Genomic DNA, 27,513 nt, shown 5'->3' on the forward strand with positions numbered 1-27,513 from the left:
TCATTGTTAGACACTTTTCTATAGACAATACTTACATATTGTGTCATAGGTTACAGTCCTGAACCCGAAAGGTGAGTTCTAGATTACATATTATGTCATAGCGACATGAAAGATGAAGATAGCGGAATGGCAATCAATGTTCGTTGGAAATTGTCCATTGCAGATTTCATCTACAAATACTACCATAGAACATCAAGTTCTCATCAAACATGGGCTCAACTTCAGTGACAATTTTTATTGGATAGCATCAGCATTGGATTCACCTCGGCATCGACTCATCTAAAAGGTAATTTAAACACATTATCATGAAGACAAATAATAAATAGCGCTATCCACTTTGTACTAACCTGAGAAAAACGAAACTTTTGCAGCTCCAGGGAGATCTCGACCTATTATTTCTCATTCATAGGCACCTAATCGAAAGAGAAAAGACGGATTAAGCAATACAATTGAAGGAAAAAAATTGCAATCAGCTGATGCAATAGAATATGCTGCAGACACAAAAACAAAGGGTGAGAATCTATGTTTATATACTATCCATAAATAACATCGTTAGCTTTAATTAGTGTTTTTGTATATTGTTCAATCAACAGTGATGATTTTGTTGATACTTCTAAGGTAATTACATTGTACTACTTTGTATGACCATTCTCATTTTCTAAAATTCTGATAGGTTAAAATTCATCAAATTTCTTTTACGTACTTCCCAGAAATTGGAAGATTAAATGTTTTCCTCATAGAGTAAAGCTTCTTTAAGATATTACAGGTGCATTTACGCCTAGAATTCTTACGGCTTTACTGGGTATTAGCGGAGCCGGGAAAACAACATTGATGGATATGCTTTCTGGAAGAAAGACAAATGGTATGGTTGAAGGGGGGGAGACAAGAGTGAAGGGTACCAGACGGTCCAAAAAACATATGCAAGAATATCAGGTTACTGTGAGCAAACTGACATACATTCGCCACAGATTACTGTTGAAGAATCGATAACTTAATTAGCTTGGTTACGCTTGCCAACTCAGATTGATACACATACAAAATCTGTAAGGTTATTTCAAACTTTGTCTGTTGGATTTTAGAATAATCATCAAATCAAAAGTTTTTTTTTTTTTTGGCAAAGGTTCAGTTATAAGATAGCCCCAACTCACCATTTATGTAACAGGAATTTGTAGCAGAAGTTCTTCAACTGATTGAGCTGGATGAAATCAAGGATACTTTAGTAGGAATCCGTGGTATTAGTGGTGTATCTAGTGGGCAGCGGAAAAGGCTAACCATAGCAGGAGAGCTTGCGGCCAATCCATCCATAATATTTATGGATGAACCCTCCTCAGGTCCAGATGCCAGAGCTGCTGCAATTGTCATGCGAGTTGTTAAAAATATAGAACGTACAAACGGGACCATAATATGCACCGTTCACTAGCCAAGTACTGACATATTTCAGTCTTGCAATGCACAAGCCTTACTTCATCATTCTTCTGGACTTCTCTAACAAAATAATACTTAATTTTGAAATGCTTTGTCTTCCCATGGAACACTGGATTGTTAGAAATTGCTATGGCAGCTTGGTTATCAACAAAGATTTCAGTTGCATCATCCTGAATCATTTTCAAATCTGTCATAAGCTTCCTTACCATAAGGCTTGATTGACTGCAGCAGCAGCTGCAATATACTCAGCCTTAGCGGTAGATTGAGCTACGATTTCCTGCTTCTTTGAACTCCAACAGGAACAACCTGAACCAAGACTAAACAAGTAGCTTGATGTACTTCTCATATCATCACATGATCCTACCTAATCACTATCAGCAAAACCATAGCTCGTCTGCCTTTTCAAATTTTATTCCATGATCCAAAGTTCCCTCAATATACCTGAGTACCCTTTTAGCAACCTTGTAGTACAATTCACTTGCACAATGCATATACCTGGACAACAAACTTACAACAAATATTATATCAGGTCTTGTCTTTGTCAAATACATCAAGCAACCTATAATACTCCTATATAATGCCTCATCAATTTTTTAGCACCATCATTTTTACTAAATTTCTCATTTTGAGCCAAAAGAGTACACACTGACTTGCAATCCTCTATGTTGAATTTCTTTAACACTTCTTTAGCATATTTTTGCTGTCCAATGAAGATCCCTTGCTGTGACTTTTGTATCTCCAGACCTAGAAAGAAAGTCATCTCTCCTAGATCAGTCATTTCAAATGCTTGCATAGTTTGAACCTTAAATTGCTTCACCAATTTATTGCTTCATGTGACAAGCAAATCATTAACATAAAGTGAAACAACAATCAATTCATGATTAATTACTTGAATATCCAAACTTGATTCACTCATGCTCTTGTTGAAGCCTATGTTCAACAAATGATCATCAATTCTGCTGTACTAGACTCTTGGGGCCTGCTTGAAGCCATATAATGCATTTTTTAACAAGTATACTTTCTTTAGATCTGCAACAAAACCCTCAGGTTACTCAACAAAGATTTCTTCATCTAAATAGTCATTTTAAAAGGCTGATTTACATCAAGCTGGTAGATTTTCCACTACTTTTGTGTTGCGAGTGGTAGAAGCAATCTGATGGTGTCCAGCCGTGTTATAGGTGCAAAAGTTTCAGAGAAGTCAACACCAAATAGTTGAGCATACCCTTTCATAACCAGCATTGCTTTGAATTTGTTTACAGAACCATCAGCATTAAATTTGGTTCTATAAACCCATTTCACACCAATAGCCTTCTTGTGTAGTGGTCTATCCACCAACTCCCAAGTTTGATTCTTGTGAATCATCTTGATCTCATCTTCCATTGCTTCAAGCCAATTTGGATCCTTAGCAGCCTTATCATACCCTGTAGGTTCAAGCATAGCCATATTGCACTTTTGATAAATTTTTGTAAGTGGTATGGTACCTGTTATTGGCTCATCATTAATTATATCATCATCTTGCAATTCTGATACTTTTTCTTCTGCATAAACTTGTTCAGGTTCAGCTGTTGCCCAATTCCATCTTCCGGCTTCATCCAATTTAACATCTCTACTTACTATGATTCTTCCCGTTAAAGGTTGATAAACTTTGTAACCTTTGGTGAGAGTGCTGTATCCTATAAAAACTCCATATTTTGCCTTTTGATCCATTTTCTCTCTTTTTGCATCTGGAGATTGAGTAAAACACAAGCAACCAAAAATTCTCAAGTTCTGAATAGAGGGTTTAAAACCAAATCATGCTTCAAAAGGTGTTTTTCACTTTAAAGCCTTTGTTGGTAACCAGTTTTGCAGAAAATACAGCAGTATTGACAGTCTTAACGCAAAACGCTTTTGGCATTTCCTTCTCAAACAACAGACATCTAGCCATCTCCATAATTGTCCTGTTTTTTCTCTCACTGACTCCATTTTGTTGAGGTGTATAGGTTGCTGTAAGTTGATGTTCAATCCCTGCAGCTTCTCAAAACTTAACAAATTTATCAGTTATATATTCAATCCCATTACTAGACATAATCACCTTGATTTTACGGCTACTTTGATTTTCAATCCATGTTTTTAACTTCCAAAACACACTAGCAACTTCAGACTTTTGTTTGAGAAAATAAACCCAACACATTCTACTAAAATCATCAATAAGAACTATAAAGTACCTGTTACCATTTAAGGATGCACTCCTCATAGGTCCACAAACATCTGTGTGGATCAACTGAAGCTTCTCAATTGCTCTTCATGCCTTATTAACAGGGAATGACAATCTAACTTGCTTTCCCAGCTGACAAACTCCACATACTAATGCTCCTCCTCCATTGAAAGTCATTCCTTGCACAAGATCATTTTTTTTTTCATATAATCTAATGCAGAATAATGATAATGCCCCATCCGCTTGTGCCATAACTCAGCCTGGTTCATGGTATATTGATATGCACTAGATTCATCCTTGTTTCAATTTAAGCTGAAACGTTTGCTGTTTATTTTCATAGAGAACAACACTACACCATTTGGGTCAATAATGACACACATGTTAGTCTTAAATACAACAGAATAACATTTCTCAAGCAATTGTCCCACATTCAACATATTTCGATCAATTTTAAGAATAAGTAATACATCAGAAATTAACTTTATACTTGTTGATCTTTTTATTGCAACTATCCCTTTACCTTTCACTTCAATAAACTGCCTTTTGCCAACTTTAACTCTTGGCACTTCTAACTTGTTTACTTCTTTGAAAATAGATTCATTGCAAGACATGTGATTTGTGCATCCATTGTCTATGAGCCAATCATCACTTGAACTGTTACTCGAAAAACAAGATACAACAAAAAATTGCTCATGTTGTTGTTGTTCTACTGCTTGAGCTTGGTGTCCTACTTGTTGTTTGTGTTTACACACCCTCTCCATATGTTCCATTTACTTGCATGCCCTGCATTGAATGTCAAGCCTTAACCAACATTTCTTTTGTGGATGAGAGGTTTTCTTACAATGAGGACACGGGGAGTGCTTGCCCTTGTTGCCTTCATTGATGCTACTTTCCCACTTCTTGTAATTCTTCTTACTCCATTGTTTCTTTTCTTTGCTGCCTCCTTGAGTTTGATCAGCCTTTTTCACTTGAAATGCTCCTTCAATTGTCTCCTCTTTTCTGTAAGCTCTCCTTTGTTCTTAAGCTTGTAGTGCATTGATGAGCTCTACCAATGTTATTGTTGACATATCTCTAGACTCTTCAAGTGAAGAGATTTTAGATTCAAATCTCTCTGGCAAGGTCACCAAAATCTTCTCTACAACTCTTTTATCATAAAACTCTTCCCCTAGCATTTTAATTTTATTGGCAATCATCATCAACTTATCTTTGTAGTCATTAACTGTTTCTGTCTCCTTCATTTTCTGCATTTCAAATTCCTTTCTCAGGTTCAGGACCTGCATTTGTTTTGTCCTAACATTCCCCTGATATTCTTGCTTCAAAAGATCCCATGCATGTTTCACTGTTTCACATGTCGTGATCTTTGTAAAAATTGTCTCTGAAACTGCAGAGTGGATGCATGTCTTGGCCGTATATCCCTGTCATTCCTCATATGAGCTATTGGTGGATCCTCAGGATTTGCTTTCACCAAGTCCCATAAGTAACATGCTTGCAGGTATGATTCCATTTTCACAGCCCATATTTGATAATTTTCACCTGTGAAAACTAGAGGAGCTGATAAGAAACCATTTCCTGCTGTATTGAATTTTAGGTTGAAGACTAAGTGTTTGATTTAGTGTAGGAAACCTCTATGGATTCACTCACACCAGGTCCCTTAAGAATAAGGGCTTTGATACCACTTTGTTGGTTTTAAACAAAGAAAAGAGAAAACAGAAAAATTGGGGCTGTTAATTGCATATCATTCATTGCTGCAGTATTTGAATTTATACAGAGAAAAGAAACAAACAAAGCCAAAAAATCTGCCTACATATCTTTAACATATATCTGATATCATAAAATTCAAAAACAAATTGTTCATATAATCTTGCAGGATATTATTGACAAAATAATCATATCTTGCTGTTTTTATTTTTGCTCAAATCCTGCAGCAAATATATCATTGTCATCATGATAAAAACTAATTGCAGCAATACAATATTGTCATCTTCATCATGTTCAAGATTGTTTAATCTCAAAGATGTAAGTTCCCACTGCCACTGATTATTGCATGACTAAATTCTTGGTGATCAATGCTAACGTGTTTGGACCTCATGGGTAAAGCTTTAAGTAAACAAAGTGGAATTCCATGTTTCTGCCAAATCATTTATCAAATAATAAATCTTGCAGCTGATGTTGATGAAAAGAGGAGGAAAAATTATATATTTCAGAGAACTGGGTCAGAATTCAAGCAAGCTTATTGAATGTTTCGAGGTAAGCTCAAAAGAGTTAGCAATATACGAGAGCACACTACAGATTGCAAAAACAAAAGCTTAAGATTTAAGGCTTATATCTTTTCTGGCAGGGAACTTCTGGGGTGCGAAAAATCAAAGAAAATTACAATCCAGCAACATGGATATCACAGTTCACAAGCCCTTCTGCAGAAGGTCAACATGCTTTCGATTTGTGTCAAGATGTCAAGATTTTTGCTTTTATTGATAATTGACCATCAGACAGTTCTTCTTTTGTATACTCTATGGCATGAAACAAACTAATATTTGTTCTTTCTTTCTTCTTTTCTTCTATGAAGGAAAAACAAAGAACTAGTCAGATAATTGAGCCTGCCAGCACAGGTTTCACAAGAACTACATCTTTTTACCCGCTTTCCACAAAACGGATTGTAGCGATTTAAAGCATGCCTTGGACACAACACCTTCCATACAGGAGAAGTCCCAAATACAACTGTTGCCTTTAGCTGTCATATATTCTTTACTACTTGGAGCATTTCTATGCCAAAAGGGACAGAACATTTAAGTCACACTTCTTATTTTATCCAGCAATTTGTTCCTGACCAAAACGTTAATCTATCCAAGACAGAGTCTCGAGCTTTTTAACATTATTACTGGGGGACTGTACATGTGCAATCTAAAATGTCATGCTATTTGCTCTGTAGAAATAACGAGCAGGATCGTTTCACCATACTGGGATCTGTGTTCATTTTAGGCACATAAACTGTTCGCCTGTTATTCCATTCATAGTTACCAAACGCACAGTTGTGCACAAAGAAACATATTTTTCTTCACTTTGCAGGCGATAATAGAAATACCATATATATTACTCCAAGCAATTCTATTTTCAATAATCACATGTCCAGCGATAAATTTCCACTTGTCGGTGTACAAATTATTTTGGTACTGCCACCGCATGTTTTGTTTCGTGCTCTTCTTCAACTAACTTTGGCATGCTGCTTGTATCAGTGACCCCTACTGCCCAAGTAGCTTCAGCGTCTACAAGTTTCTGCTTGTTTCAGGACCAGTAAGTCAACTCAGCCTGTTCTCTTCACATGGCTGAATTTTGCCAAATGTCACATGAAACAAATAGCAAAAGTTGCATGAGTTGTGAGCTGCGAGTTTGATTTCATGCAAATGCAACATGGTTAAATTTGCGCATACTACAGTATATGCACATTCTTCTTACACTTACAATAAGCTTCAAGTCAGCTTCCACAAGAATTGTAAATTCTGTTTGCTGGAAATACCAAAATGGTGGATATAGATTTATTGGATTTGTCCCACAACATGGTCCTTAAAAGGAGATACAATATGGAGATACAAAAGGAGGAAATTACAACCTGCGAAGAGACCAAGGCAATCAATGCATTCTTGCAAAGTTATTATGGTTATAAATATGATGATTTGCCCCGTCTAGCTGTTGTACTTCTTGTATTTCCTCTAATATGTGCATTAGATTTTGGATATTCAGTAGCAAAACTGAACTTCCAGAAGAGATAAAATAACAGCAGATAAAATTTTCAGCCTCGAAGAGACACTCAGTCGTATTGATGAATCATTTGTGATCAATAAATATTGCACGATTATCTGACAAGAAAAAACTAATATTGTGTGATTGATTAGACAATGCCTTGTATATGATTTCAAGTCATTAATTCTGTGCGCCACAACCGCACAATTTTTTTATTTTATTTTATTTTATTTCATCTTAATGAACTTAATAAAAACTCAGGATACAGTTTTATCTTTTCGAATTTTGAAATCACTCGAGAGAATGCTAAAAGGAGACTCTTTAATTTTAAGATATTTGAGGAGACTAAAAAATGAATTGATGCAGTGGTTCACGAGTTTACAGTTGTATATTCTTTCCATTCTATAATAATTTAGCATGTCTAATTGTATAACATGATTTAAAATGTACATCATTTTAGGTATGCTGAAATTTTAGGTATGATTTCGAATATAATAAGGGTTTCTTCGTAACGCTTGAGTTCGAACATGATAAAAACTCCCTTATAAGGGAGTCAACGAATCACTTTCTTTTTTCCTTTTATTGGTTGAGTGAGAACATTTGGGGAACAGAAACTTAAAAGCAGTTTAGCCTGCGGATATAAAGATTAAAGAAGAGGAGGGTATTGGTTAGAAATGGAATTTGCTTGGCCTTTTATCATATGTACTGCCACTACCCATTATCAAGTATTTTCTCATAAACACTTAACAAAATAAAAGGTTCTAAATTCTAAACTTGTTTACATATGAAACATCTTTTGCATGTTTTCAGGAAAATATTAATTGATTTTTTAAAGATATGCACATGAAAATATTGGATTTGAATTTATTGCTGCGCTTATTTTTGTGATGATCTTTTAAAAAGATGTGATTGATAATTATTTGATATAAATAAATAAGTAATTAAATATTATCCATAAACGCATTATCATAAATGTACACGTACAAAAGATTATGAAAAATAATTACGAAATAAAAATTCTATTAGTATTAATTAATTCAATCGACAAGATCTCTTAAAATATTTAAAAGATTTGAAATCTAAATTTCAATTGTATCGATCCATTGCTACATTTTTTATCCTTCACATAGACCACATCACTCAAAATTTTTTATAACCTCTTAATTAGTGTAAAGTGTTGTTTAGTATTGAGATTAGATAGCTGTAACATTTAAGCAATAAAAACTAAAATGTTTGATAGTTTCTGTGGCATGGAAACTAAGTTAATTTAATTTATTACTTGTATGATTAAAAAAAATAATATCTTTACTATTTTTATCAAAATTATTAATTAAAATTCATGTATACTACACACCATTAACTTTATTTTATAAATACAATTTTTTCCACAAAAATTACAGTATCTCAATACTAAACAATATCTAAAACCATTAAGAAGATCCCATTAGGACATAAAAGAAGATCCCAGGACACTGAGGTGTCAAATGTTCAAATAATGCACATTCCATTCAAGAGAATAATGCATTAACTTATAAATAACTCTCAGGTTAATTTTTACTTACTTTTTTTTTCACTTTTTAATTCTCTTTTTATGTAAAAAAATGCCAAAAGAGTTTGAGATCAATTCCTACTTCAGTATGCAGGATGCTCAAAACTCTTATGAGTTTTGAACTATTTTTTAACTTGTAAGAACTATCGATACTAAATATAGTAATTTCGCCTTGCGAAGTTTAATATTCTGTGTGCATAAATTAAATCTTAATTAATTTTAAAATAATCATGTGTCGAATTACTATATAAGTATAGTATAGAATTAGGGATGGCAATTGGGAGGGGAGGGGAGGGGACCGATCTCCCCGTACCCATCTCCGATATTTTGCGTATGTCCCCGTCCCGTCCCCGTCCCCGTCAGAATTACTTGAGAGAATCCTCATCCCCTCCCCGAATAATAACAGGGGATCCCCGAATAACTAATTTTTTTTTTTTCAATTTTGAGTTAATCATATTAAAATAAAAAATTCAAATAAAAGCAAAGTTCGAAATATATCTTACATTAATATCTATTACAAAAGTCACATACATTAAATTAGTAAGTAACGCAACATGCAAGGAATACAAACTTCTTTTACAAAACTATCATGAACAAATTAATAGTTTAATACAAAATTGTTACAAATAAAATTGAATTTAGATTCAAAATTAACTTTTTCAATGGTAGCGTGGGCACTTTATAAATGTGGACTATTCTCTTTACAACACAATAGTTAAATCGGAGCAAATCAAAGCAAATATTAGATTAGATTAGATTAGATTAAATATTAAAATTGTGATTCGCTGTGGGCAATTATAACATCTAAAAATAAATAAAAAATAGATTTAAGTTTAAAATATTTAAAGAATATTAAAATTAAAAAAATGTTTGGCTAATAGAATCTACTCGGTCTTTTTAATGTTCTAAATAAAAATTTAGGACTTTAATTAGTTAATTAGGCCTAAAAGTTTAATAATATAAATATTTTGATATTTTTTATTTTTACCAATATTTATAATTTTATAATTTAAATTTTATAATTTATTTACTAGTAATTTTAAAAAATTAAAATGGGGAAATGGGTAGGGGATGGGGATTCCACCTCATCCCCGTTCCCTCCTCGAATAAAAAATTGGGTATGAAATTATCCTCATACCCTCCCCGAATGAGGAAAATCCCCGAGGGTACCCGTCCCCGTGGGGATTTTTGCCATCCCTATATAGAATATATTTTTTTCTAAGGACTTAGTTGAATAGTTTTTAAACTAATTTTCTTTAATTGACTACTCGAATTTAATTTGTAAAAAAGGTTAGGAACAAAAAAATCAATTTGAATGCTTGTAGGCTGTAGCACTTACCGATACCTTCTTCTTCTACACCATCAGTAATAATTTTCCAGTCACTTCTAGATTTCAATCAGTTCAAGTAAATTCCAATGCACCTTAAAAGCATATAGAAATATGCAAAAAACATTATACCATGCGACTAAAGAAAATTAGAAAGATTAAACTGTTGTGGCATATGGTGGTGCTAGTTACATTCAATTAATAAGAGTAAAACGACTCGTCATGGACAAGAATTTTGAGTGTCGAACTTATTTTACAGATGAGACTGGATTTGGTTTCCATTTATTCAGTAGTTCGAACCGATGAAACCACGAAGATGAGACGACATGTTGTCTTACTTTCAAACAAGTTAACGACAAATAATTAAAGTTATAAAATGATATACAGGTCTCTCTCAATACAAATCATTCCAATTTACACATTGATTGATGATATTGTCCCAAAAAAAAAAAAGAAAAAGGTTGATTATTGATTTTTAGCCTGAGTTAATTAGTGAATTGATTAGCAAGAACAGTTTCAGTCAATTTGAATTAAGCTCTCCATTTGTGCATTTAAAAGTGCATCTAAATTAAAGTTTTGTCGGCTGTCGTGTGGCTCTCCAAAAAGACCAAGCTGATAAGTGATACATCACATCATATGATGCCCCATTTTAATTTAAATTACTAAAGATGAAACTGAGAATTGATTGATAATCCACTCACGTTTGAAGCAAATAAGAAATTTAGCCTTCTCCTGCCTTTCAAAAGATGTAACGACATGTTACCTTATTTTCAAATAAATGAACGACATGTCTTTCATCGTATTTATTTGAAGACGTGTGATAAAACATGAATTATTTGTGTGATCAATTTATTTTGTGCTAAGAAATTACATTTGGTATGATTTATGTAGTTGCTGCTTGTATAAAAGCATACGTATATTTTCTTTATAAATCATTTTATTTTATTTTTTTATGAGATAATTTATTGATGTTGAAATAATTAATAGGTGACGCAAAATTTAAGATTTTAGAGAATGCTAAAATAAATGGTATGGGATATACCACTGAATGCAGTATTCTATTAGATCCGAAATAAGAACAAGGAGGCTGGCAGAATTCCATTAGTTAATCGCCACCATGAAAAGGAATGATAAAACTAAACAAAATTAGTTTGAAGATTCAACATGATCAGACAGACGCTTCAAGAGGATCAAATCCAGTTATGGAGTGACAGAAATAAACTAATTTTATTAAAATGGCATAAAATCATGAGTTGATAAATAATAATGATAAAAAAATAAACTTTTATAATGATTAAAAATATATTTCTTTCTCTGAAATTGATTAAAGTTCGTATTATATTATAACTTGTTAAAAACATCTCCATCTTTTATTATAACTTGTTATAAACTATCCACATGGCAGCGAGTTTACGCCAGTTTGTTTAGTAACGAACATCTCCTTTTACCATAGTAGGTAACAATGCAATGATAGTTTCATAACAAATCACAAATTAGCATCACTTGCAGGTGATTTTCAGTGGAAGAAGGGAAAGGTTATATACAAGAAGGTAAAGGTTGCTGTGTAATAGATCGGTCAAGAACACACCTGAAGACACTGCTTCAGTTCCATGGTTTCCGTCTGGCACAACCAACAAAAGGAATCAGTAATAAAACTCCCCAAAACACATAAGAAAAAGAAAGAAAATGTTAAGAGATGAATAACTTCGAAACAATACACAGATAAAGCACACATTCTACTTAAGGGCAACTATCTTGCATTATACAGCTAACAAATGTGATGCACCCATTGTTACTAGCTGTTCTTTGAAAAACAAATGTTAGGAAAGTAGGTCCAGAATTTCACCCCTTGATCGTCATTTGTGACCATCAAACATCAAATGCACAGGATAAATGCAAATATCCTTGACGAAATTTAGTATGATATCAAAACTAACAGGTTTGTCAAACCACATGGGTGAGGAATTGAAAGAGGAATTCAACTTCCAACTTTTGGTTGGACAATTCACAGTTCAAGAACAAAGATTACCAACGGTGTGCTCCACATTAGGGTGCACTTTAATAAAACTTTCAGAATTAATAATCAGATGTTTACTGGTTGGTTTGGGGCTATTACCAATTATGGTGCATGTCATTCTACTAGGACGATCTAGCCATCCCAACCCTTATACTGCAAAATCGGCAGAATGGGATAAAGTGGGAGTGATCTAGGTGCTTAAATACAAATCAAGTTGAAAAGAAAAGTTCTACAAATGGCGATAGGGCGGCCCCAATTTTATGCAAGATGACAGCACCGAAGACAAAGACAATTAGAAACTAAGATCAGCCAATTGGCACCCAGCACTAAGATACTGCCATCATGACTATCCCAGAACAGCAATGCTTTTAGGGAAAGAAAAAAAAAAGATAAAAGTTATTTATTAAAAAAGAAACAGAACAAGAACAGATAAGAGTCCAATAGTAATTACCTCTAATCAATTGCTGGAGCTACCAAGATCAAAGTCCATGGTGTAGTCATATTCAATGGTTGGAATAACAGAGGCCACAAATTTCAAGAATAAGAAAAGGTACCTAGAAAGTAAGATTAAGATAAAATATGTAAACAACCAAAAGAATATGCTAGCTGGAAAACATAGTGATGATAGGCAGGAAGTAACATCGATAGAATAGGCAATAGCAGTCCAAAATTGTATACTCAATCTTTACAGTTTAACATTAGCTTTGTGGTTTTCTTTTGGTTCCTTCTTACACAATTCTGAAAAAGTAGTGAATGTATAATTCAAAACACTTTAAGATCACTCCTTTTGCTTTCTTCAAAACATTTAGCAACAACTTCCTCGGTGCATCAATTATTAAGTCATACAAGGTAAAAAATTTCTGTGTGACAGGCAGTTTCACATCAATCGCATCAGGCTGATTGTGCTTTCTCATGGTTTGTCACAGAGAAAACATATATTTCAAATTTGAAACAGTATTATTACATAGGGAGCATGATGCTAAGGAAAGCAAGGATGAGTCAAATCTCAGTTTTCATCTAAATGAGGAAAAACGTCTATTACTTTGCAGATTCAGACTCCCCTCCACAAGACATTAATAAATCAATAAATTTTCTTAATCATGGTTGTGTGCCACATGAGTTAATGAGCTCCTGCTTGTAAAGATCAAATTGGTAGAATAAGCCACTTTCAGGTAGTGAAGTCAGTTGAATTTTGGATTCAGTATTTGTAAAGGAGTCAGTTAAAGTTGGAAAACTTATGCTAAATATATGTATTGAAGAGCCATTTATGAATTTTCATGTAATTGAAGAGATAAGATATTTATTACTTGTCAACTTCAGGCTCTACGCCACGTGACACTAGAACATCAATAATTTTCTTCATCACAGCCCCATGTCGACAAGGATGTATGGACGCATGCTTCCCCGTTAAGTGAGGATGGTCTTCAATGGTTACCTGTATAAAAGTAATTTTAGTAGGCAAAAGATGAGCAAATTCTTGTGAATTCCAAAAAGCCCTCATAAGTGCACGTAAAGGACTCCTCTCACCGTTTTACGAGCGTGGTCTTGACTAACATCTTCAAGAATAAGTTCAGTTTTCAGAAGCATCCGTGACTGTGGAGACACCAGAAAATGCTCAACAAAGTGAATAAAATTAACTCAACAACTGCATCAGTAAATCAAAATGCATATAAATCCAATACAATATCCCTAATTGAAAAAAAAAAAAAAAGATTGGATACTCTAAAACCAACCTAAAAAAGTAATATAACAGTAAAAATCATGATAAATGACAAATGGATTATGGCTTGAGGCACGACAAGATTACTCCATGGACTGAGTAGCATTCATGGTGACATAACAAACGTTAGGCTGAATGTAAGTTGTAACTGGTGGTAAGAATCTTTTCTTTCTCTTTTTCATTTTTTCTTTTTCTATTTTTCAAAGTTCAAGTGCTGAAGCAATTTATCCTAAAATTAGTTATAAGGATCGTGTTAAATTTGCAATTAGAAAAAGTGGAAAACATATTGAAATAAACGTCATTTTTCAACTAGAATCAGAAGGCAGCCCATGCATATATGCATATTTACAAAAATAGTCCCTTGGTTATATAATAACCAAATAACTTAAAGAAAAAAAAGGGAAAGCCACCACGAAAGGTGCAAATCGAGATAACTAACCTCATCGTATCCAGTGAGCCAGACACGGGGAGTTTGATAATATTTATCATACCTGAAAATAGAAAAAGAACGATCACATCATGAGGGTTTAAAACACCCAAGTATTACAATGGATGCACACATAGGAAAGCCATTGGAAAAGTATTATCACTGCACAAGTGTACAAATTATTGAAAATTGATTCCCAGAAGTAAGAGCCAAACAGAAAAGGGAAATCTTTTAAAGCATTTATGAAATATATAGGTATGAAGAGTCCAAACCAACAAGAATTCTCAAAATCAAAAAGTTATGGTTTCGTGGCAAAACTATGGCAATACGCTAAAGAATAAGCAACCTTTCACTTCAAGCATAACTCTAGGATTGATGTTCCAATTAAATGATATTGCAGGCTACACAATGATTTTACGTTATCAATTCCTACACAATGATTTTACGTTATCAATTCCTATAATCTAAACATGCTTATTATATAAAAGTTAAGATTCCCAAATTCAGAAAAAAACACCAACTCATTTGCCCTAAATCCCTTACACATTTGTGCTTTATAGCAAACACATTACAATTTATTACTTTTGCCAAAAGTAAGACTCCGAAACTCTTGCACATTATCTAACATATAAAAGATGGTTAAAAATTTTTTATGCATCTTACGTGATGCTGATATCGTAAGTTCGAGTTCGGAGAATGTTATCATCATCAGGTTCATGTGCCACAAGATATGTAGATGGAAGAGTTGCCTGCATTAATATGTTAAAAAGAAAAATGATTTTCAGTAATTTCTTCAAATCAGCTAAGCAGATTTATCAAAATTTGGGCCCTCTTAAGCTACTGCATTCAAATTAAATGTTGACAACTAGACTTCAAGAAATCAAAAGCAACGTCAGATCACTCTAGGGGATGTTCCTAAAATATCACCAGGTAAAAAATCTTTAAGGTAGATTAGCCACGTATTGTTATGATTTGGACTTTGCTTCCCTCCAACAGGCCGAGGGAAGCAAATAAGTGTCACCATCCAGTGGCCTAGTGAAAGTTTACATCGACATTGTGATGAAATTGCACTTTGATGTATACAAAGTCCATAGCATGATCAGGGAAAGCAAGAAGGATCTCTTGACTTAATTCTAAAGCAAGGTGATTAAGAGAAGATGCCGGTAATCAGACATATCACATGTAAATCAAACATAGAGAGGACAGTCCAAGTATATTTAGATAACCAAAATGATTCCATGAAATCTAATACTACAAATGGGGGCCTTCATTGGATAGAAAACAAATGGTCAAACTAAAGGATTATTACTACAAGTGAGAAACATATGACAACAACATAAATAGTAACAACATACAGGATCTGTTTCGTTTTCAATTATGCTGTCAGGTTCATTGTACTCTGCCATATCAGGAATATCTTCCTCCTCCTCCTCCTCCCCCCCAAAGTAGGTAGAAATTGCTCGAACATTATTGTTCTTGCTTATTTCGACGGCCTCCATGGACGGCAAGTTGTCATCCTCATCCTCATCACATTTAGCTACACAAGAAGATGAAAGAGAGACAAGGAAGTAATCAAATATTAAATCCTGTTATGATATTAGGTAGAAATTTGCGTAAACTGAATTGTTGCCTTCACTAGTAGATGTAAATACAAGATATATAATCAGTTTCACCCCACCAAATGGTTGATTAAAAATCAACAATTACAATAAATATACAAATTACTATGTTGGAAATTCTAAAGTTTTTGATCACTCTCTAAACACATAAATTGGTTGTTATAGTATTTTTTCCACCATTTGAACTCAATGGATTGGTTCACGTATGTTCGGCTGCTGCATTCAAATTCAATACCTTTTGGTTTCCCGTGAGTCGCCAGCCAACCATCATTATCTTCATTATCAACCAAAATTTCCCCTCCAGCACCTTCATACTCTTCCTCCACCGAAGCAGCTCTTCTTAGACACGGAACTGAACAACAACATTCTCTATCCATTACTATTAACTTAAAACACTAACTCCAACTTTAATAAAACTGAAAATATGTCAAACATTAACCTCGAAATTCATATAATTAAAAAGAAAATTATAACTTAAAAATCTAATAGTGATACATACAAAAAACATAGCAAAAATAAAAATTAAATTAAATTACCGTTTCTAGTAATCAAGAACTGCTTATCCGCTGGTAAATAAGACTTCCTCTTGCTCGGCTCACCCGATTCCCTTTGGGAAAAAAAAAAACTTTAATATAAAACGAATTGATTTTCATCATAATTAAAACTAAATTGATAAAATTAAGGATACCATGACCAGGTGGGGCATTTGGAGACGAGATTGTCGCCGGCGAGAACGAATTCGCTGACGCTGAGAACGCCTTTTTCTTTAAAGGCAGAGACAGTGCGGTGACTTGTGATTTTCTCTACAGTTCCCTTAAATATGCCGTAGAATTTTTGTTGAAGTTCCATGATTTTGTTAATTTAGATTTCTTTTTCAAAACTGATTTGCAGAATTTTAGTGCCAATTTGAAAACCCTAATTTTTGCGAAGGAGAGGAAAAGAATCGTTTGTTTTCGTATTAGGGAAAGGTTTGGAGTTTTCAGTATTTATATTTTGACCCCGTTGACTTACAGTTTCTCAAATTGGCACTTACAGTATCTCATACTGAAATAAATATATGCACTTACCACTTTTTTTTTTTTTTTGATATGATGCACTTACCACTTATAATTTTTATAATGGCATGTAACCTCTTAGTACTGTAATTTTATAATATTATTCTTATATATTTTCAGATAAAATTTAGATACTAAAAATAAGAAATATAATTTTCGATATAAGTAAAAAAATTAATACTAAGATATTTTTCTTATATTTTTTGTTATTTTTAAACTTCTTTCTTTACTATAAATATATATATTTTATATTCTGAATATAAAAAATCAAGCTAATAACTTATTTAACTTTTTTCTATCAAAAAGTTATTGATTATTATAAAAATATTAGAGAGGATAAATGGTATATATTAATTTTAAAAGGAAAAACTGACCATCCTAAAAGAAAACTACAAGCAAGGTTCCTATTGCAAGCTGACTTAATCATCATTTTCTTTTGGCAATTTCTGGAGAGATAGAGACTATGGACTGCAAATTAATTCGCCTTCATTCTGTAGCTTTAACGACAAGTAACAAGTTGCTTCTTCACCTTTTATGAAAGTACATCTCCACTTTCCTTCATTAATTAACTTTTCCCAAAGTACAACTCGATGTCCAGAGTCCAGAGAATCATTTTGTTGTGCTCCAACAGAGAGATTGCGTCTTCCATTAATACAATGTACATGTAAATGTGGGATATATTGGCTCCAATTTTTCCCTGCAACCACGATTTTTTTTTCCTTGAACTCCATGCATTAATATTTTGTTGTACTTTACAATTTTTTTTTAATTTAATAAACACGAGTTTTATTATTGTAATGAAAATTTATGACGATGTAACGTTGAAGGGAATGCATGATGAGACATTACTTTTATCAATGTTAATAAGAAAAATGACCTTAGCAGCAGTTTTATTTGAGAAATGATTTGCAATGACCACTGACCCATCACCAAATATCTTAATTAAAGGAATGTAGGAGGGACTACACTGGTCAAGATTTACTTTCATAACCTTGAACATACACAATTGCAAGCAGAGATTAATTGTAGTTGTGTTTTATTTCTGTCATAATCTCCCATTAGTACTAATTAATAATCCCAGCAGAGTATCTCCTCAAACTGGAACCCCATATGACCAAATTCAGCCTGTTGCCACCATGAACTGTCACAAAATCTGTTCTTACCATCATCTCCTTCAAGAGACAGATCAGGCAGATGGTCGAACCATGCACTGTCTCCTTCAAGAGACAGATCAGGAAGATGGTCGAACCATGCACTGTCACTGTCATCCGATGAAGAATGATCATGATGATCAGCAGAATTTTTATTTTCGTCGTGGCACGTTGATTGAGTATCATTATTGGCCTCAATTCTTCTTGGTGAATCAAATATAGCAGCAGCAGCAGCCTTGGCAGCCGCGGCCTGGATGTCTTTAGGAGCTGCACTGGCTGGCCGGGGTAGCTCGTCGGCTAGCTCGGGAAAATTCAGGTGAGCCGAGTGACCCTTTATTGCAAGTGCAGCAACGTCGTGTGCTCGAGCTGCCATTTCTGCTGTGGGGAAACTTCCAAGCCAGATTCTTGACTTTTTTCTTGGCTGACGAATTTCGGAAACCCATTTGCCCCAGCTTCGCATTCTAACTCCACGGTACGTTGGATATTTATTTAAAGCATTAGCGCCATTGTTGCATATTTTCTTGTTACTTTCATTCTCATTATCAATTGTAGGACTCATGAATTCCTTGTTTGCTTGCTGTGATTTTGAACTTTTCTTGCTTGTTGGGGTGCTGGAGGGAGAATATGAAGAGAAATTTTTGTCGTCAGTGTCCATGCTTTAGAAGGCAGTTAATGCCGTGACAGATCGAGAGAGAAGCATACATATATATACACTTGTGCCACCAGTGTTGAGTATTGTACATGCACAAAATGAAACAGCCTGCATGCATATGTGCTCATAAATTATTGTCGAAATTGTGACAAATGAGGTAGGGTCAGTTTTATTTTGTTATATATGGTATAGGTCCACCACCTGGCAGTGGCTTAGGATTTAGAATCTTCTTCGGCCGATTTGATTTGTTGTTTCAGGTAAAACATTTTCTGGTCTCTGGATACAGTATATGTTTTCAGATGAGTTTAAAAACCAAAGATATTTTCAAGTGCTTATTTTTACAAAAGTTTGAAGAAAGCAGTTTTCTTTTGGGGTTACTGTGGCATTACTCCTCATTAATTGTCTATTTTTAAATTATTTTTATAATTTTAAAAACTTTAATTTATTCATATTTTTATTAAGAAGACAAAAAACAATCATCAATACGCCCTCATTTTTCTATGATCTTTTGAACAAAAATAAGGTAGCTTTAAGTTTTTCAAAATTAAGAGAAGTGATTTGATGATAATAAAATTTATTAGATAATAATCTAATTTTTTTAAAATAAAGAAATAATTCCATTAACATTATGTCTAGAATTCTCAAAGATAACAATATAGGTGTGGTGGAAAATTTTCTAACCAGACATAAGAATCCCTACAGCAGACAGAATCTTTTGCTAATGTATTTGCTGTTGTCTTACAAATCCATGAGATTTGTCGAATCCAAAGAGAATGCTTTGGAGAAATTGAGTGCTTCACTTCATAAATAAACCAAAATAACTTAGTACAAGTGTTAAGTCGATCCAAAACTAATTGAATCACACAGAGTGAATTCGACTCAACTATTAGTGGAAAAAAACCAAATACTCTGGCAAGTCGTAATCCAAAGTATAAGGCCTCAGCCTCACCCTCAGCCAAATCAACATCATCAGAGAAAACCCCTTAAACAATTCCTTCAGACATCACCAAACCATAATGGTTGCGCACAACAACATCAACATTGAATTTCATCCAATCCACAGGTGGGGGGTCCAACAGCACACTCTCATGCCTATCACTACTCAAATTACAATCGAAGCTAGTGATATCATTCATTCAAAAATTTACTTCGTTTAAAAAAAAAAAAAGGAGTGAGAGGAAGGCAAAGTCTAAAGTAATTCTTAAGTCCATTGCCTCTCCTAAATTTTAAGTTCTCAATTACAAACCTGTATTAGTTAACCTGCCTATCGAAATTCCGCTCTCCAACACCACTTCCAAACAAGGATTCAAAACTTTTCCATCCACATGAGAGAGATATACATCTATCTTCAGTAGAAAATTTAGCCCCTTTTTCTGTTATTTTTCTCTGTAGTCTCTTCTTTGTATACTTGTTTTGTGAAAATATATTCTCTTCATAAACCTATATTTATGGCAGTCTTCTTTTCTACTCAAATATAAATATATGGTGGATTGGATATTTTTATTATTTTTTTTAATGGTATATTTTGGTTTTCTTTTGGGTGCGAGGTTGCCAAGCTTCACATAACATATACTTTTTAATATTTGGAAGATTCTGGCTATATAATTAAGAATGCAAGTGTGCAGAATCATTATTATTGCATCGATTGGAACCTGGAAGAACCGAATCCAGACATGGAGGGTTATTTATAAGAGCTAATGTGATTTAAGGTGCGTTTGAAATTGATGTTGGATAGTTGTAATTTAAAAATTACAATACAAAAATATTTGGTAAATACTAATTATTGTAATTTGAAAGAAATATTGATATGATTTTTTACTTGTATGATAAAAAATTTATTATACCTTTAATAATTTTATCAAAATTATTTTTTTAATTTTATATTTATTACATATTATTAACTATTATTTAATGGTTATAATTTTTTTATAATAATTATATATTAAAAATTACAACATTTTAATTTCAAACAAAATCTTAATAATCGAGAGTGTCGTGTGCACGTCATTAAATGAAGGAACATCCCTTCCCAGCACATACATTTATATATATCAGTTTATTTGTGTTCTGTTTTTATGGAAATTTTGATTCTTTTACGAAGGAGGGGGCCAAAAGCTAGTACTGTACCGACAGTTTCGACAGTAATTATTAATCAAAGGACATCAGATAAAAAATCACATGCATATTTCATTTTCTAATCTTTCAAATCTTCACATGGGTCGAGCTACGTTACAAAGGTGGTACAAAAAGGTGGTACGGTACCAAATTCTTTTATCTTTTGTGATAATATCACTATAAATTTTTATATAACCCCTCCCACTCATTTTTATTTAAAATTTACTTACATAAGTATTAAGTTAATTTTTACCTCCATCCATATACACAATTCAGTTAGCAACTTATACTATTTTATATTTATAACTTGTCATTCTACGTTGCACCTGCACAATACACCGTCTTTACTATTTTGATGCTAAATCATTGATATATTTAATTTAAAACCTTACACTCTTTTTACAGGTACATTTATTATACGAAAGCGTACTTTCTTTGTAAATCTATATTTACGGTTGTCTTCTTTTAATTTCTGTAAGATTCTAGCCGTATAATTAAGAATGCATTTGTGTAGAATCATTGCTACTATATCAAATGGAACTTGATTGGAAGAACCGGATCCGAGCGTGGAGGGTTATTTACAAGAGCTAATTTGATTCAGAACTCGAAAGTGTTGTGCGCGCATCATCGCTAAATGAAGGTATATCCTGAAAATGTATCACTAAAATATACTCTATTGTGTTTTGTTTGTTTTATGAAAATTTTGATTGTTTTAAAAAGGGGGAAAAAAAAAAGAAAAAAGAAAAAACTATTACTGTGCCGACAGTCTTGAAAGTAATTATTAATCGAAGGACATCGTATAAAAAAATGAGATACAAATTTCATTTTCCAATCTTTGGCATCACATAAATTTGCGTGGTTGGCCATCTCATTTTTGATCTACCGAAGAATGAAAAAAAAATAATATCCGTACGATGCGGACGCGACTCATAATACATAGAATCCATGAACATAACATGAGCATGATTTTCACATGGAAACAAGTGTGTGCAGGGGCTGTCCGACGACTTAATTAATATATTTGTCTGTATTAACAGTTGGCATCCTCTTCGTCTTGTATTCTTTAATTTAGTCAGTTTCCTCATGTTTGGGAAAATATGCTCTTTAAAAGTATATGTGTTTATTTAATTGTAATAAATATTTTTTTTAATTAATAAAATTAATGAGGTATTTTATTCAAATATAACAATAGTATAAAAGTTATAAAGCAAAATCAAATTAAATAACAAAATAAAAACAAACACAATTCATATTGGTAGTCATTTAAGAAGGATAATTTTATATTTTTAGTAGACTTTTGATACACATTGTATAACATGAGTGCAAAATTAAATAAATTCAAATTACAAGTTTAGTACATAATTACAAGTTTAGAGAGATAGAGAGATAAAGGGAGTAGAGAGTAAATTCTTAGGTATGAACACCCTTATTTTTTTAATGTGAATGTGGTTTAATAGAATTAGTTTTCAATTACTATTAAATCACATGATTTAAGAGCATGTCTGCATAAAAAAATAAGAGCGGGCATCAGTGAAGGACTATATGTATATGTATATGTATGTATGTATGCATATTACTTTTTCATGTTAAAAACTCCTTTTTTTTTCTTTTTGTTGATTGGTTGTAACTATACACGAATTTATGGAGTATTAAAAAAAATACAATTAATGTTGACTCAATTTTGTAGCTCAATTTTCGTGCTTTTAAAGTAATACTCTTAATTTTTTTTCCAAAAAAAAAGTTAATACTTATAATTATTTCTGAATTAGAAAAAAATTTATATGAGGAGACTTTTAGCCAACTAGGACAGAGGGCCCATTTGGGATTACTTTTGGGAGGTTTAAAAGTGATTTTAAAAATCTAAAAACTATTTTTAATGTTTGGTAAAAAAAAATTAAAATCACTTTGGTCAAAATTAACCTCTGCTACAATTGATTTTGAAAAGTAGGGAAGGAATAGCTTTTACACTCTAATTTTGAGAATCAATTTTTTTCTTTGATACAATTCCATAAATATCCTTAAAATTATTATCTAAACCCAAAATTATCCTCATTCAAATTAGAAACAAAGTCAATATTTTAATAAATTTTATTATAATTCATCAATATCAATTTGTTAGTCGAATTATTATTAAATTTGTTTCACTATATTATAAATTTAATTATTAATTGTTTTAAGAAAAAAAATAAAAATAAAATCAATATATTATAAATTTTATTTTTAGTAAAAAATATTATAATATACAATTAAAAATATTATAAGTACATATTTTTATATGTATAAATAAATTTTATCCTACATTATGTACATTTTAGTCATTTATTTTTTCTCAGTAGTTTAATAATAAAATTTAACAAACGTCCATAACTGCTTTCAAAACTCACAGTAATTTTAAAAACAAAATTTATCAAACACTTAACAGATTCTCTTCACAGCTAATTATTTTTATAGTCCAGCTAATAACAATTATTTTAAAAATTACAGTATTTCTAAATTGGTCCAAAGAGTGATTGCCAATTATAACTTTTATACTATTGTCTTTGTACGATTTTAAGCTTCGTCCCGAAATCTTTATCTTTTTTTCCCAGGAAAAAGAAAATATTGCTTTATGGGACAAAGCATTATATTAGGGTAATGTGGATTTATGTGAAAAATTATTCTCCCTCTTAATATTTCAATGAGATATGAGGAAGTTGGGCCAGTTCCTCGGCCCGAAATTTGTCCTTGGCCAACTCATCAGATGGGCTCCTAGCCCTACGAAAATTTCTTTTAATTATGCCCCTCAAATGTGACACTTGTCCCTGGATGAGTTATCGTGTGAATGATGTTTTTTATACGTGACCAACAATTTTGTCGAAAATAATTAAATATCTATTTTAAACTGTGGACCAATTATGTTGTGGCTGGTAAACATTAGTTGACCCTCGAGTGCGTGGCTTCGACATTAAACAAGTTAAATTTCTTTGAATTTCTATTGTCAATGAATAATAAAAAGAGTACAGGTGAAATTACTCTCGCGTCTCCGCTGCATGATCAATCAATCTCATTTGTCTACAATATTATATCATAAGTGTATGAATTCATACTCACAATAAATCCTAATTTATATAAACGTATGATGTTAACAAATTCAAAAAAAATTTAGAAAGTAATATATATATATATATATATATATATATATATATATATATATATATATATATATATATATATATATATATATATATATATATATGAAGTCTTGGAATTATAAAAGATTACGAGCCTTGGCCATTGTCCAGCTATGTTAGTTTTTAGTGATAAGCTTCAACCCAATTCAATTGAATAGGAAAAACATGTCGGTGACAGGAAAATTGATAGCCGTCCCTACGAAATTATTTTAGGTTTTTGGTTCTACGCATGACAAAGGAACAATGATTAAGGGATTTTACTACCTTATGTTTAACGCAAGGTACAACTACTCATATAATTGATTCGTGAGCTTCATTAAGGTTCACCACTGGTGAGAGGACTGTACCTTACGTCAAACGTAAAAGAGTAGCTCCCATGATTAAGTAGCCTTTGTGGACTAGCATAATCACAAAAACATTATTATTAAACACCAACATTTTTGTTTTGTTTTTGTCATGAGCATCAATTTAAAACTGCAGCTTGACAATGTTAAAAGAAATATATATATGCATGCTACTAGGTACATACATGAATACATATGTACACATGTTTAGAAGTTTGAATTTAAGTACATATTTATATAGATGTGTATAAATGCTAAATCAGGGTGCGTGAGTCTTATTAGGGCATGTACGGCGCCTAGCTGCATACACATACTACAATTAATAATGAAATTAATCCAAAAAATAGATACTAGTAAATATGGGAAGGCTAATTGAGATATATTATATTACTCTTTCAAAATTATATACTGTCGATCCTAAATAATATCTCATCAGATCTCATCATCGCATCTCAAATGGCATATCACTATTAAAATCATTCCATGATTTATTGTTACTGTATTTACCTTTTTTTTTTATATCACTTTAATTGTATTTATTGGTTTGTATATATGTAGCATTATTATCTATTCAAAAAAATAGATGTATGTTGTAAATCGTGGAATGCAGATGTAGATTCCACCAAATAGTGCTCTCCCCATTATGTTCTTTATTGTTAACAATCTTAAGTGTTCTCTCTATTAATGTTCTTATAATTAAGAAATGTAAGTGCTCCACCCACTAATGCCTATATATTACTCTTCATTTGCTAATGACAATACACAATTCATTTTTCCTTGAAAGCATTTTGTTCTTTTTTCTTCAATCTTTGTCTCTATTTGATTTAAACATCATTTACTCCAATATTATTTTAAATAATTGCTTACATACGATTCCTTTAAATTATACCATTCATTCCCTCCAATTCATAACAATGTACATGGTTGTAATTGGACACAATTGAGTTTTTAAGTGATACACGCGGTATGCTATTCAAACCCTGCTTAAATAATGGATACGCGGAGGAAAAAAGAAGAAGCTTATAGTATAACTATACATTAACAATAATATATATATGATACATAAAAAGCAACCACATATCCACGCATTGGTTATTTTATTCATAAGCACATATATGACACGTTGAAGTTACTTAATATGCAAATAAAACAAAGTCCCATTAAAAACAAAGAAGTGATCAACAAAAATATTTGATCACTTCTCTCAATTTCATCGACTTAATTTATTTAAATTAATCGTCACCCTCCATTAATTTCCTGCAAAATCTTTGACAGTAAAACCAACTTTCTCGAACTTGCCTTCCTCACTGCTTTCTCTAAACTTCAAATAATCTGCACAAATAAAGGGCTTATACCTTCTCAAGTTCCCCAAACCAACAACTTCATCAGGAGCAAAAATTCTTTTCTCATCTTCAAAACACCAAAAGAAAGCCAAAGACAATCTATTAACATAGCGCTTTAAAACAACTCTATGTTCGGATGATCTAAGCTTCCCATTACACCATGCATGCATCAAATCTCCAATGTTCACAACTAAAGTGTCTTCACAAGGGTTTATATTCATCCATTTCCCTTGCTTTGATCTCACTTGAAGCCCCCCAATTTGATCTTGATAAACAATTGTTATGCAACTCATGTCTGTGTGCATGCCTAGCCCTTCCACTTCGTTTTTTTCTACGTCCTCTGGAGGTGAGTAGTTGATTATTCTCAAGTATCCATGGCAGTTTTTGAACTCAGATTCATAAAATTTCTTCTGAAAATGTTCCCCCAAGCTCGTAAGAACAATCTTTACAATTGTTTTTGATAGCTCTGTCAGTTTGTTTCCATATTCTTTCAATGTCTCACTGGTAAGAAATATAAACATATACATCAATATTAAAAGTGCAAGCTCACTCTTAATTAATATACAAAAAGACATGGAGTACATTTTTTTTTTTTTGATATTGCATGAATATAAACTAAACCTTTTATATATATATATATATATATATATAGAAACAAAAAAGGACAGAGAAAACTTTAAAATGGTGGGATTTTAAAGATTTATTTTATAATTTTATTAAACCCTACATTTTTAAAGTTTTTTCGAACTTTTTTATACTTTAAGATCTCAGATAAAAAAACTACTATATATATGTGTAGACTTGTTTAACTAGTAAAATCTCTTGAGTTAAAATAAGAGGTCTGATGTTTGAATCTTACTCACATAAATGGAGAGGAATATGCTTAGATAAAAAAAATAAATAAAATAACTGCTTCCGCCTTAATATGAATGAGATTCAAACTCGGACTTAAAAAAAATTACCAATAAAATCAACTACAACCACGACAATTTTTTCAATCTTTGCATTTGCATGCAATGAATTTATCATACAATGAATGTTATCATAGTTAATATACATATATATTCTAACGCATTGGAAAGAAAATTATTGGATCCATTTGACTAATAAAAGATAACGTGCGTTTACCTTAATTCTGAAGGTGGCTCGTCGAAGAGAACATCCACTGTAGCTTTTGCAGAAGCAAAGAATTCGGGTCCGGATACTCGAATGCTCTCAAAGAAAGGGGAAGCGATGAAATGCGGAGTGTAGGTTTTTGTCGAGGATGAAGGGCCGACTTTGAGCTTGCTCTCGTAAGGGAGGTCGAAGAGCTGATTTGAGAGGGAATGGAGTCTCCTGTAAAGGTGCTTGGAAACTCCATGGTTGGTGATGTAGAAGAAACCCCATTCTTCGCAGGCTCTAGAGAGGGAGGAGAGAGCTGATGGACTTAACGGCTGAGAAATATCAAGTACGGGAAGCTCCACGGAAGTCCAGGTTTCAGACATTATCAATTATAATTAATTTGATGCCAGTAAATGAAAATAATGAAAGTTTGTTTTTTCAGTTCAGATTGGGTGTATATGTACATACCTTGTGTTGATTATTATATATATATACACATGTTACATGTATACATTTATATATTCTAGATATGTATGTGTGTGTATATATATATAGAATAATTCTCAAGT

The 27,513-nt window shown here is 32.5% G+C and overlaps 3 protein-coding genes and 2 long non-coding RNA genes across 6 annotated transcripts; 2 read left to right on the top strand and 3 right to left on the bottom strand.

The window, feature by feature from the left end:
* The first annotated feature begins 58 nt into the window (after positions 1-58).
* On the top strand, positions 59-2,004 carry LOC127899694 (uncharacterized). Of its 2 annotated transcripts, none has more exons than XR_008051637.1 (4): positions 59-286; positions 372-512; positions 767-1,048; positions 1,163-2,004. It is a non-coding gene; the product is annotated as an uncharacterized LOC127899694 (long non-coding RNA). The 2 variants fall into 2 exon arrangements; XR_008051636.1 differs by having other exon boundaries at positions 767-1,043.
* Positions 2,005-3,226: 1,222 nt separating this feature from the next.
* On the top strand, positions 3,227-7,095 carry LOC102614113 (uncharacterized). The gene is made up of 4 exons (XR_008051638.1): positions 3,227-5,111; positions 5,783-5,866; positions 5,958-6,039; positions 6,183-7,095. It is a non-coding gene; the product is annotated as an uncharacterized LOC102614113 (long non-coding RNA).
* Positions 7,096-11,578: 4,483 nt separating this feature from the next.
* On the bottom strand, positions 11,579-17,011 carry LOC102615659 (autophagy-related protein 3). The gene is made up of 10 exons (XM_006490087.4): positions 16,702-17,011; positions 16,550-16,620; positions 16,249-16,365; positions 15,750-15,931; positions 15,058-15,143; positions 14,407-14,458; positions 13,775-13,840; positions 13,555-13,682; positions 12,699-12,801; positions 11,579-11,851 (listed from the first exon to the last, which is right to left on the bottom strand). The coding sequence occupies exons 1-9, from the start codon at positions 16,860-16,862 to the stop codon at positions 12,705-12,707; spliced, it is 960 nt and encodes a 319-aa protein (XP_006490150.2). The 5' UTR covers positions 16,863-17,011; the 3' UTR covers positions 11,579-11,851; positions 12,699-12,704.
* A 950-nt stretch (positions 17,012-17,961) lies between these two features.
* LOC102614399 (ethylene-responsive transcription factor ERF039-like) lies at positions 17,962-19,138 on the bottom strand. Its single transcript, XM_006490164.3, has one exon. The coding sequence runs from the start codon at positions 18,872-18,874 to the stop codon at positions 18,137-18,139; it is 738 nt and encodes a 245-aa protein (XP_006490227.2). The 5' UTR covers positions 18,875-19,138; the 3' UTR covers positions 17,962-18,136.
* A 6,489-nt stretch (positions 19,139-25,627) lies between these two features.
* Positions 25,628-27,377, bottom strand: LOC102614988 (gibberellin 20-oxidase-like protein). The gene is made up of 2 exons (XM_006490166.3): positions 26,972-27,377; positions 25,628-26,344 (listed from the first exon to the last, which is right to left on the bottom strand). Exons 1-2 carry the CDS (start codon positions 27,325-27,327, stop codon positions 25,750-25,752), a joined length of 951 nt encoding a protein of 316 aa, XP_006490229.2. The 5' UTR covers positions 27,328-27,377; the 3' UTR covers positions 25,628-25,749.
* Between the last annotated feature and the right edge of the window lie 136 nt (positions 27,378-27,513).

The sequence above is a fragment of the Citrus sinensis genome, chromosome 9, assembly GCF_022201045.2.
Source record: "Citrus sinensis cultivar Valencia sweet orange chromosome 9, DVS_A1.0, whole genome shotgun sequence".
Taxonomy (NCBI): domain Eukaryota; kingdom Viridiplantae; phylum Streptophyta; class Magnoliopsida; order Sapindales; family Rutaceae; genus Citrus; species Citrus sinensis.